The following is a 12,698-nucleotide window of genomic DNA, read 5'->3' on the forward strand; positions in this document are numbered from 1 at the left end:
TTAATCTTCCTAATATCTACAAAGAGTTTTTATCTAATTCATTCATAATGTCATATATAATTTTTACTTTTTGTTTAGTCAATAAAATTAATTATCTTCTATTCAAACACCTCATCGTCGCCCTTTCTGAGTGCCTGTCATTCATTTGTTTTTTGTTTGTCTTGCGAATTATTTTAATCATTGTTACTTTTTTTTTTTCTTTTTGTTTTTACAAATGTTGGTAGAATGTCCTCTTTTGATTAACGAATGTTAAAATCGCATTTGCTCTTTTCGATTTGTGAGTGTGTTTGTGAAAGGAAAATTATTATTTGCGGTAGGTGATAGTGTGAAGAAAATCGGTCAAATAAATGTCGATGATTTGGGGAACTTTAGATAAAAATTGAGATAGAGTGAATAAGTTTGAGTAAAATTTGAAAAGACTCGGTTGAGACACCGGTATTGAAAATCGACAGTGAATGGAATTCTATGATTGTTCTTTTTCTTATTGTAAAATATCAAAGTGATAAAATCGAGATTCAAAATCGAACAGAAAAAAAATTGTTGTGAGTTTCCTCAACCATTCTGTGACAAAATTGAATCGAATTGATGAAAAAAAAATCATATCATCAGTCTTAGCAGAGAGTTAGATGTATTTTGTGACAACGAACCGTTGTTAAATATTCGAAAGCAATCAATTGTAGTTGTATTGACAGTGTAAAAACCAGTTGAACCATGTTGTTAAAATAATTCTCGACGAAATGTGTCGTTTCTATTGGCAAAGAGTAAATGCATGAGATTCGATGTTTGTGCAGAAAGGTAAAATACATTTTGGATGACTGAATTCCAGGAAATTTGGTTATTCAAGCGAAATAGAAGTCGCAAAGCGACACTAAAACGCTTAATTCAAAACAAAAAAAAATGCCCAGAGAATAAATATTCGTGACCGAATCGTCTCTATCGACGAAGGCGATTGTGTCAATTGAATGTATGATAACACTGTTGCTTTCAACGGTAGTTTTCGTATCATTTTTTTTGTCTCTTAAGTTTGGTATTTTTTTATACCAAATATAATTACGATATAATTTCGGAAAACTTCAAACAAACCGATCTATTGTTTAATGCATATATAATAATATTTTTTGCGCAGTAACTTCAATGTATGTGTGTGTTATTTGGTTTTCGTTATATGAAATCTATAATGCATTCGTAAAAATAACGTCAAAAATGGTGTGTTGAATGTTGAATTTTGTTCATATGGTTCCACATTTTTCTCTTTTATTTTTAAATTACATTTCATTTGTGTGGTTTTTTGGTTTTTTTTTCTTGCATTTTCATCATTTTTTACCTTGAAATGTAATATATAAGTGTTTTTTTCCTTTCTTTCTTGTATCTCTTTATGTAGAATATAATTTAAGAAGCACTTGAATATTTATAATATGATTTTTTAGTTTATTTTTTCTTTACCTTTTTCATCTTCATTACGTGTTATTAATATGCGTTCATTTTGTGTGTGTGTTTATTTGATGTTTTATGATAAATACGTTGTTGTTGTTGTTCCAAGATTTTGCACTGAATGAATACAAAATGTTGGCGGTAATCTGTTTGTGTGTAAACTTCGATTTTTGTATGTAAATTACTTCCATTGTGGTTGTGTTCGTGTTTGGGCTTATTGAGTAAAAATGGCTAAAAGTCCAAACAAAACATTGGTTTGAATGGTCAACACTTGGAAATACTTCTTTCTTCTTTTGAACTTTTTTGCATTTTTGGAACATCTTTTTGGGTTTTTTTTCGGAACATCTATTTGTTTTGGTTTTAGAAAAATCAATGTGAAGCCAGTTGCCACTTTTTCTTTTAACATTTTGTCCATTTCCCATAACAAACAAGAAAATTAAGAACAATTTTTTTTACACTGTTCAAATGACCAAAAACTCAGCGGTCGTTAACAACGACACATTACGTATGTTTAATTAATGTTGCAACAGTAGAAAAAAAAAACTGCGATATTCTTTGCTTTCGACAGCTATGTGAATACCTGCGTCCTTGCATACAATGTTCCGGCTGCACAGCTATATACCTTGCTGGCCACAATCAAATACAATAATTTTCAACTCATCTTATTTCTTTTTTAGTTAGTTACAGTTGCATTTTAATAATTAATTTTTTTTTGTATTAAATTTAATGTGTTTTTTTTATTACTGTCATACACTTTTTTGTTTTGCATCTACGCGCAAAATGTCCATGCTTAGTAATGAGATTATTTAGAATTACATAGTACTTTTTTTTGTGGAAATTTAAAAGATTCAAACGAAAACTAAGTTTAATCTATAATGAATGCCTTAATTGAAACATAAGAAAATCGGTTTTGTACAAATTGAATGCCTGAAAATAAAATACAAATTCGTGAAATCATTTCAAAATACAAAAATGATAAATTGGAACACAAAAAAAGAAACTCTTTGGTTTTTTCTATATAAAAAATAAATTGGTAATTATAAAATAACAACAAATAAAAAAACGGAATATAATACGGTATAAAACAATGAAATGAAATTGGCCAGCGGAAAATATGTATATATACACTTTTACATGTGAATTTCCAGTTATTCAATTATTTTTTCTTCTTTTTCCTCATCTCTCTTATTTGAGTTAAAACTAATAAATGCCATTTTTCTTTTATGATTAATACATAGTTGTAGGTTTGTATTTCGCATAAAATGCAACATTTCGCCTGCTTATCAACTAGATCTAGGTACTATTTTCTTTTGTTTCATTATTATTAGTGTTTTTACTTCAATTTTTTTTTTCGTTTCGCAAACAATTTCATTTTCATCTAAAAAAAAACTGAAGAAAAATCAATTGGAATCTGCCAGAGAGACAAAATAATAGATGTCAAAAACAAATAAAAACGTTAAACAAGCCCGAGCCATATCATATACAATATTATACCTATATATAGATTTTCCGACCCTATTCGGGCTTTTCTTATCTCATTCATTGGAATTCATTCAAATCATTGGCCACATTTCGATTAATGTTTACTTCTTTTTTCTTCATTGGAAAACGTTCGTTTCAAAAACAAAAATGTCTCTTTCATTCAGTCATTTTGTGGTCATGATTCACACTTTCTTAGTTTCTACTCGAAAAGCAATTGTTTTTCTTTTATTCAATTTTTTTTTCATCATTCAAATTGTCAAGTCTGATTGCGCACAAATAAAACGATACAAACTAAAATTACCATGAAAAAAAACCATTGGGCGTACAAAAAAGAGAACCTAAAAGTATCTATAAAATACATAGTATGACTATACAATATGGGGGGAAAAACTCTCGATTACATGCTGAGAAAATGTGTTTGGTTGCGTTAAAAACGAGAAAAACAATCTGTTAACATGTTTCCTCCACACAGAGCGGAGAATATCGTCTACAAGAGCCAAACGATAATATAATCAAATAATAGAATTTCGATACGTTTCAATCAAATTGCGAATAGCATTTGGAAATTGGTGTGCAATTGCACAGCACTGAATTATTTGCATTCGAATGCGTGCAGAATGCACAGCAATATGCCGATAGCATTGTGCTTGTGTTTTGCTGCTACTGGCACTGCTGCTGCTGCGGTAAGCAGAAAGAGCGAGACCACTTACAAAAATGATTCAAAATTGGTTTTTGATTATGAAAATTTAATTGAATGTCTCTAGTGGATATTTTTTGGGCGGCTAGCCCACTAGTCTGTCTATATTTTGTTAGCCAATACGTGCAAATTGCTCGATTGAAACGAGTTCTAATTGTTTAATTTGTATTGTTTGTTTTCTTCTTTTTTTTTTTTTTAAATTATATGACTACGTAACTCTATGAATATTTTGAATGCCATTTTTGGATTTTGAATGTGTTTGTGAAAACTAACAAAGTTTTGTTTTTCTTTCTAAATTTAATTTGATCATTTCCATCGAAATTGCTTTGTGCCACGCTTCAAAGTCACTGTGTTTATTCGACATAGAAATTGTTCCACTACCAAAAATGATATAGCCAATTGTTTTCATATTTTCTGTATGTGGTTGTTGTTGTTATTGGAAAAACAGTCCCTACGGTGTTGTGAACTTTTCAAGATGTTTCATTGAAAATAATAAATTGTTTTTGTGTTTAAATATTTATATATGTTACCATTCCGTGATGGAATCGGGGGATGTTCTTCGTATACTTTGATTTGTGTTTTTCTTCTTTTGTCACCATTTTGTGTGTGAGTGTTTGTGATTTTAATGTTTTTCTTCTTCTTCTTTGTCATTCTTCTTCTTGATGTGTGTGTATGCCACCACACTGCAACGGAATTCTATCTAATATAAAATGCTTTTTGTTTGTGTGTGTGTGTGTGTGTGTATGTCTCGATAACGTTTTCTTTTTAAATATACAATAGTTTTATTTCTTCAACTAGAGCATCTATAAATATGTGTAAGCACTGGATATTATTTTATTATTACTTTTATATGTTTATTATTTCCGTGTGTGAATGTGTGCCATTCGGTCTGAATGAGAATGGGATTTTCACGCGGTGCACAACGCGGTGCAAACCCCGTTCAAAATCCCGTTCCAACCAGATTCGGAAATGAATTCAAATCGAAAAAAATTCCACGAGGATTATGCAAATGGGTATGGGGTGCACAATCCCGCTTCTATACTACAATAAATTTATAGTTTTATTTTTGTTTGAAAATGAAGTGCTAAACTAGATTTTTTTTTTGCTTTTTATTCTTGATAAATATTGTTTACTTTCTTTTCGTTCCAGAAGCTTTTTACAGGCTGATTGCGAAGCGCAGTCATGAAAGACGGCCGATTGGGAGACAAAAGACGGTAGTTAAGACAATGAATTTCATCGTGGACTAGCGGCGAGCGCGTGTGTGTTAAACATAGTAAACGGTAGCTCCATAGCGCTTGCATACAGTCATGTATCGGTGTGCGTGAATAGCATACTATGTTTAACACACACGCGCTCGCCGCTAGTCCGCGATGAAATTCATCATCACGATAGAATCTCATCTTTCTGTTTCGCTTGGGATAGAGATGTTTAAAACGAAAAGGTAGATGGAAATTATACCATTTTGTGATGGAAACTATACCATTTCGATGAGTCTGAAGACTGTCTTAGCTTTCTATGATCAGGCTGTCTTAGCTCTACCTATTTCAATTTGGAAAACGTTCAAAATGTTCAATTTTTGCACCTCTCATCATTCTTGTAATTCGAACCGTTTCATTTCCATAGCTTCACAATCATTTTTTTTTTCATCATGCTGTCTATATCTCTACATAATCAAACTGTTTAATACAAAACTACCAATAACTCTATTGCAATACGTTTTGTTAAATTTTCATTTTCATTTTAATGATTAATTGTCATTTTTTTTGTTTAGCTTTTCCTACGCTTTGCTTTCATTTCAAAATACAAATCAATACTTTATTTTTGTTGTAAAGTCATGATTTCTAGATTTTGTGGGAGAGTAAATAGATTTCTGTTCGTGTGAGTGTGTGTAGTGATGCAGATATAGAGAAAGATAGAGACAATTGAAGAGTAGAAGAAGAACTGTGTGACAAAACCGACGAATCGAACCGTTTTTTTCAAGTTTTTAAAAGCCATCACTGTCATCACCGTTAACGGGTTCCAGTACAAGCATGTCTAGTTCCCTTGGATCGCCAGTTAGACTGTTGCGACGCCGTTTTTGCCATTTGTCCGTTTGGCATTTAGCCGTTGAATCAATGGCGGTGGAACTACCCAATGTTGCCGTAGATGCAGATGCTTCGGAAACATTGCAACCGGGATAGGGATTTTCTTGGAAGTTTCGCTGTAGCAAACCACTGATGGTGGCTAGCGTTTCATTGAATTGACGCGACCAATTGAATGTCATTTTGGATGGTTGCTTCAACGATGTTAACAAATTGGATGCAATTGTACCCGAGCTTAAGAACAAATCGTCGTCATCCGGATATTGCATTGATGCGGTGTCCATTTGATGATGATACTGTGGCGGTTGCTGTTGTTGTTGTGCGTTTTCATGTTTGCGATGACGACGATGAATATGCTTTTTACGGTTGCTGTGCTGTTGGGCTGATTGTTGGTTGCTGTTGTCTGGATTATACGGTGATGCGTAGATGTTGTGCTCACGTTCGATGGCAGCGGTTGATGTTGATGGAAGATTCGGATCGGATCGTCGTAATGGTAACATTGACATTGACTTTGAAGTAGCGGACAATCAATCTCGATAGATGTAGCTGCAGTTTTTGGGACTTTCTTGTGGACTGGGACTGGATGGTGGTGCTGGTGATGAGCTACTGTGTGACATCGATGGCGATGAACCAGAGCTCGAATTATGTGGACTGTCGGAACGATGTTGATTTACTGTAAATGGCCATTTTGGAGGGAGAAAAAAAAATTAGATCATTTTGCTGGCAACAGTTTTAAATGGATTCGATTTGATATTAATATTCAAGTTTAAGAATCATGTTTATGTCATAAACTTTATGATTAACAGATAAACCGTGTTTGAAAGAGTAAAAACATTCAAAAATGAGAATAAAAGCTGATGAGACATAGGCATGAAGAGCAGGATTAAAGCAAAAGTACAGCACATCAAATGTTATGTATGATATGATATGGCAAGGCATAGCGATAAACAAATTTAAAAATACATTCAAATGATAGAATTTTGTTAAATAATTTTGTTCATCCATTTTTTTCGAATGTCATTTTTTTGTTTTAAAATTTTGTCGACTTTTTAGTCACTTCCGAAATATACTCATCAAATTTCGATCCGATTGGTTGAAAAATTGTTATTTTATATGATTTACCATAGAACATGCGTAAAAAAGTAGGAAAGTTCATGTGCAGAAATCAACTGAAAATCAAAATGTTTGGAATGTGAAATGTGGTTATAAAGTGAAAGTTGAGTAGAGTAGTAGGTGATGGCAGTGGTTGTGGTGGTGGTTAATAAATTTGGTTTGGTTACAAATATTTTACTTTTATTGGTTTTTTGAAACGCAAACACTTTCGATAAGTTTTGGATTCGACTTTACTTACGAAATGAAGAAGAAAAAAAACAGAGAGAGAGAGAGATAGACGAAAGGTGAGAGGGAGTGGATAGATTGAGAGTGCGACTTTTTTCAACGTCGAACAATGAACTTGAACTTGTGAACAAAACCAAAATAGAAACGAAACAAGCAACGATAATGTGCACGGAAGTTTAACGAAACTCAATTTTTGCAAAATGTTTTGATGATTTTGATTGAGAAAGTTTGTGAAGTGAACAGAGCGGATGAATGGGACTGATAAGAATTGGATGTTCATCGTTTGATTCTCTTTTTTTTCGTTTGAGGTTTATTTCTTGTGAAATTGATCGCATGTCTTAATGCCAATGGAAAGGTATTTATTTTCGGTTGATGTGAGTTTTGTTCGGTTTGACGATAGAAATGTGTGTGTTTTGTTGTTGTCTTGTTTTAATTAAAATTTGCGAATTTTGAATACGTACCAATACCATGCCGGGGCGGCTGTCGTCTCATTCGACCAAGACTTCTGTTTCGTGTGTTTGTGTTTAAACCCTATTTACGCGAAAAATTATAATTGTTTGGTTTTACATGAATCGTACGAATTTCGGTAGGTGATTTTATGCTTTGGATTTATTTTTTTTTGTCATATAAAATACGAACAGAAAAGAACACACAGAAACACACAGGACAAAAGAAACTTGAAATGAAGTGGAATAAAGAAAAAAAAATGGTCGAAATGAAACAAAACAGCAGTAACAGTGTACATAAATGAAAAGATTACGATCACATTTCACAAATAAAATAACAGAAGACGAAAACGAAGAAAAAAAACAAATCAAAGAAAAATCCAAACAAAAATTCTCAAACACACAGAGAAGAAGTAAAAAATATACACAGCAAATTTTAATTATGATTGTTGTACCAAAAGAAAAAAAAACGAGACGAGTCAAACAAACCGAAAATGAAATCAGTAAATTTACAGTCAAGCAATTTATGATTATTCAGATTTCAATTGAATTCGATTTGTGTAAGCAGTGTTTTTATTTCTATTTTTTTTTTGCTCTCTTCGACACGCGTGACTATTCAATCTATGTTGTTGTGCATTACGCGTTGTGTTTCCTTGAAATGTGTTTTATGTATGAGTGGGTATTTTGTTGTTGTTGTTGTTGTTTTTGTTAATTCCAAACATAATGAAATACACAAAAGGTACAATTTCTATACGAAATTAAAACAGATTCAAATGAAATGAAACGGAAAAAAGAGTGAAGGGATTAAGATAAAAAAATATATGCTCTAGACAAAGCTATAGGCTTGCTTGTTCGAGTAAGGCGTGATAAGGTTGAGCAACCTTGATTCAGCCCACACTCGAATTTCTCTGTCTTTTTTCTTGAGTTTGGCGGCCGATAACTCGTTTTTCTCTCCGAGAATTTCTTTTCATTCGTTTATCTTGATTTTTCTTCGAATGAAACAAAACTTTTCTTCGAACTTTTTTCTTGTCTTCCAATGAAAGGATTCAAAATGCTTGAACGTAGAAATAAATCAAGAGAAAACAAAGAAAAAAAATTTGGGGAAGTAAATTTCTTTTACCGAAAATCATAACAATCAATGAAAAGTTAACTGAAGTGGTATAAATAATTCAATTGATAACAAAAGAACATAAGATTTCGCGAATGAATTTGTAAGAGCTGTTTTTTTTTCTTGATTCCAACACCGAAAAATTATACGAATTTGAAAAACCAAAAAATGAATATAGCTATTAAAAAGGGGAAAATTTATTTCAAAATGTTTTTGTCTTGGTTTTTTTTTTTGTACAGAAGCACATGTAGAAACACATTTTGCCAATATTCTGGGTTTTTTCTTGCTTTGCTTGGTTGTTCATTCAATCACAATCGAATTTCTTAGTTATTCGATTTCTGATTGTGTTGTTTTTTGTCATTGTTCAAAATATAATTACCATATTTTGATTAATTAATCCCTGACTAGTGTCAGCCGCCCCACTCGCGTCTCAAAGATATACCTAAATGGTGGAAGAAGAAAGGAAGAGAAGAGAAAAATCATAAACCAAAATGTTTAGAAAAATAGAAAACGCAAAATAAAATACGGATTTTTGTTTTTGTCAACGGAAATGAAAGAAAAAACAGTGTAGAAAATGAAAATAGACGCACACAGTTGGAACAGTTGCAGGGGAATAAAGCACTAAATTAACTAAAACGCAAAAAAAAAAACATTGTGTATGAAACACTACCGGAGTTTCTATTTGAAATCTGCAACAAAAATGTCTAAGAGCTAAGTTTGGTGTTGTGGCGAGTTAGTCCTGCATCAAAAACGAAAGGCTTTCGCATACATATTCTAAACTGTCTTTCGCTAATTTTCGTTTCGTTCAACTTTATACAGACAAGAAAATCAAAATGCAATCCTTACTTTCTTAACGCTTCGTGTTGTTGAGAATCCGTCGCCACGTCGGTAGTTATCGCCTTGCAGAGTCTGTGAAAATCAATTGAAAAAGTTAGCACATTTTTGGATAAGAAGCTTCAATGAGCTTGGGTGCCTTTGCCATAGTAATCTCCGACCAAATCTATCAATAAAGTCTCTCCTTATTTCACTCACCTGATGCGATCTTAGTGTACCGAAATTGTCTCGGCCGCGGTACGTATCGCGTGTATTATATCCATCTGGTTGGAATTGAAATAGTGATTCGGAGTTGGGGCCGCCTCCATGATGATGCATTGGTGGTGGTGGTTTTCGTAATGTATTCTTCGGTGAATGGATTTTATTCTGGCTTGGTGCTGGCTGCAGCAACACCGGTTCCGCATACGTGACCTCTTCAACTTGTGGCAATAATTTCGGTTCGGCTTGAATGCGATTGATATTTTGGCGTTGTTCAAAGTATTCGTATTCGGTGTCTGGATAGGGTAGATTATCATCTTCGTCTTTGTGGCATCGTCGGCCGCAGAAGTAACCGGTGATGAATCCAACGAGCAGTGCAAAAATGCCGCCGGCCAATACGGCCATAACAACCGTTTCAACGGAATATTGAGCGGTTACAATGTCGGCAATTTGTGGCCCATTCCCATTGCCAGTGCCATCGAAATTTTTCTCTTGCATAATATTGATCACTTCACCGCTGGAATCTTTCATCGAACGATGCGAGTCCAGCAATCCGCCCATATCACTGCGATAACCTTTGATTTCATTGGCATTTGCATCTTTCGATGACATCTTGCCAGACGGGCAAGCGGCATGCAGTCCAGTCGCAACATTTTGATAGAAATGCGTCTCCTCATGCCAACGTGGTGCACCATGCGAACGACATTTGCCAGCCAGTCGATCCCATGCACAGTATGGATCTTGCAGTGCCAAACATTCACTGCAGCTCGTTATCTTTTCGCTGTTGCAGCGATGTAGTTTGATGGCCATCACTTGGCTATCCGTCACAATGATTAATCTGCCATCATCATAGTTGCCATCCTTTGGTTGCTCTGCAAATAAATCCAGAAATTTTGTGAATATTTTTCGCTTGTCGCTTTTGTTTCGCCGTATGTGTGTGGGCATTGAATGAGATGAAAAACACGTGAATAAATCTTTCATTCTATTTGGATAGAACCAGCACGTAAAAGCGTGGAAATCCGCACACACCCCAAGGGCCGCAGAAAATTGTCCCGAATAAACCGATTTCCCGTGAAATGCAAGCGAGTGAAAGAAAATGAAAATGAGGGCTCAGGAAACACACACACACACTCATACACAAAAGATAATATCAAACGAATTTTCCATCCGTAATTTAATCCGGTGTGTATAATTCGATTCAACGTTGAGATTTTCTCTGCCATTGCCGTACATTCGTAATGAAGCAACAGCGGCAGAAGCAACAAATTCAATATTTAATGTTTCATTGTTCTAAATAAATAATGAAGAATCGAGTTCAAGTTGCTGTTCGGTTCTGTATGGCAAAACTTTTCGACGCATTATCCCGCTGTGCATGTGAACAAAAAAAACGACAGTTCATTTCCAGTCTCATCCAATTTAAATTTTACTCTGAATGCTAATGTGAACGCAGCGAAGAAAAGACAGAAGAACCAAAAAAAAAAGAACAAAATTCCACCATGTCGAGCAAACAGAGGAAAATTATTCGTCAGGTAAACTTTTGGCGAAACCAGTTGAGAAAAAAAGAATCCGGTTGTATTGCAGCCGTAAACGCAATTCAAAAACCATTCAAATACAATTCGCAGTGTGTAGACACGGTAATTTGTCGTGACTTTGGTAATTGTCTATGTTGTTCACAGCGTTTGCAAGGAGAGCAGTAATGTTTGAAAAACGATTCTACCCGCTTGAACTGAATTCTCAGACAAGTTTCGGCGCAGAACACGAAAAAAAACACACACAGAGAGAACTTGGTGCCATTTGTGAAACGAGTTGCAAAATGGAGATTTTTCATGAAAATACGTTAGCATCGATGGTTTTGCAAGCAATTGCTGCAAGTGAGGAATGCACGTCATTTTTCATATTTTTAATTTTATGTAGTATTCCTTCGTATTTTATTCTCGAGATTCACTTCCATAGTGCCATTCGATGGCATCTTTGAATACCAATCGAATGAATGCAATAACGAAGCGAACATCAACCGTATGTGTGCAGCTACAGAAAAATGCCACGTTTCGTTTAAATATACGCCTCACTACTCAGCGACGCACGTCACCAGTTGATCGGCTGGTATACAGCACATTTCACCATTTGCTACTTCGGTCATGCGAATCAAAGCAAACTGTGGCTCGTGTGTACGGTTTACCAGTTACAACGTGTGCGCGAAGCGGTCGAATTCTTGCGAAGTGAATTGTCGTCTTAGTTCGCGCCTTATGTACACACGTCGTACTCACACTATACTCGCATCAACGAATATATGACCGAAGTCGCAACTGGTGAAATGTGCTGTGTACCAGCCAAAATTCTGGTAACGTGCATCGCTGAGTATGGGTGCACAGAGATCATTGATTCCATGACAAAGGTAGGTAAAGGGATAGAGAGAAAAAAGGGATGGTGTAGTGTGAAATATTTCGACGGAGCGACATTTTTTACATGTACTGATGACACCCACATTTCAATGGCACATTTTTACTTGGATGTATTGAATGCAGTGATTTATATTTTTTTCTTTCTCCTCTTTCTCTCCCTCCTGCTCTCGCTCGTTCGCTATTTCAAATGGTGTTGCTAAACATGTTCAAAGTATGCGCAGTATTCACGTGATTTTTCTCGTGTGTCGATGAATCAATTACTTGCATAGAAAATATGCACAGAAGCTTGTATTTTTTCCTTCTTCGGTGCAATAATACCAACACCTCCACCGATCACATGAATGATTTATCGCGTATAAGTTCTTTTCTTTGATATTTTTACCGGAGTTCATGTTCTCAACTCACGCTCTCTATCTCTTAACTTTTCTCCATCTGGCGATGAATGAAGCGGCGCTTTGATGTCAATAGAAATGAGTCAATATTTACTGCTTGTATTGAAAGCTTCACTTGAACTGACTCGAATGCACTGATGGTATTCAGGCCATTTGAATAGCAACAACACACACACGTGTGTATGTGTGTGTTTGAGTGTGTCTTTGTCATAAATAATCAATGACATGTGGAATATTTGAGATGGAATTCTGTTTTTCTTCGGTGTAATGTACTATTTTCATGAATTCT

The 12,698-nt window shown here is 34.6% G+C and overlaps 1 protein-coding gene across 3 annotated transcripts in view; it reads right to left on the minus strand.

Annotated features, from left to right (window-relative positions):
- Positions 1–5,348: 5,348 nt before the first annotated feature.
- The window catches only part of LOC129566959 (semaphorin-1A), a 279,328-nt gene continuing 271,978 nt past the window's right edge, over positions 5,349–12,698 (minus strand). Inside the window, exons 14-18 of one of the 3 annotated variants that reach the window (XR_008687807.1) lie at positions 9,616–10,487; positions 9,430–9,492; positions 8,963–9,025; positions 7,491–7,560; positions 5,349–6,364 (exon numbers count right to left, since the gene is read on the minus strand). Coding sequence is in view for 1 of the 3 variants with exons in the window: in XM_055443376.1 (XP_055299351.1) it covers positions 6,362–6,364; positions 9,430–9,492; positions 9,616–10,487 (938 nt within the window). In the remaining 2 variants the exon portion in view is untranslated. The remainder of the gene's footprint in view (positions 6,365–7,490; positions 7,561–8,962; positions 9,026–9,429; positions 9,493–9,615; positions 10,488–12,698) is intronic. The other 2 variants (XR_008687808.1, XM_055443376.1) reach the window with 2 other exon arrangements.

The sequence above is a fragment of the Sitodiplosis mosellana genome, unplaced genomic scaffold, assembly GCF_009176505.1.
Source record: "Sitodiplosis mosellana isolate CC-2019 unplaced genomic scaffold, AAFC_SMos_1.0 Smas_scaffold_5, whole genome shotgun sequence".
Lineage (NCBI taxonomy): Eukaryota > Metazoa > Arthropoda > Insecta > Diptera > Cecidomyiidae > Sitodiplosis > Sitodiplosis mosellana.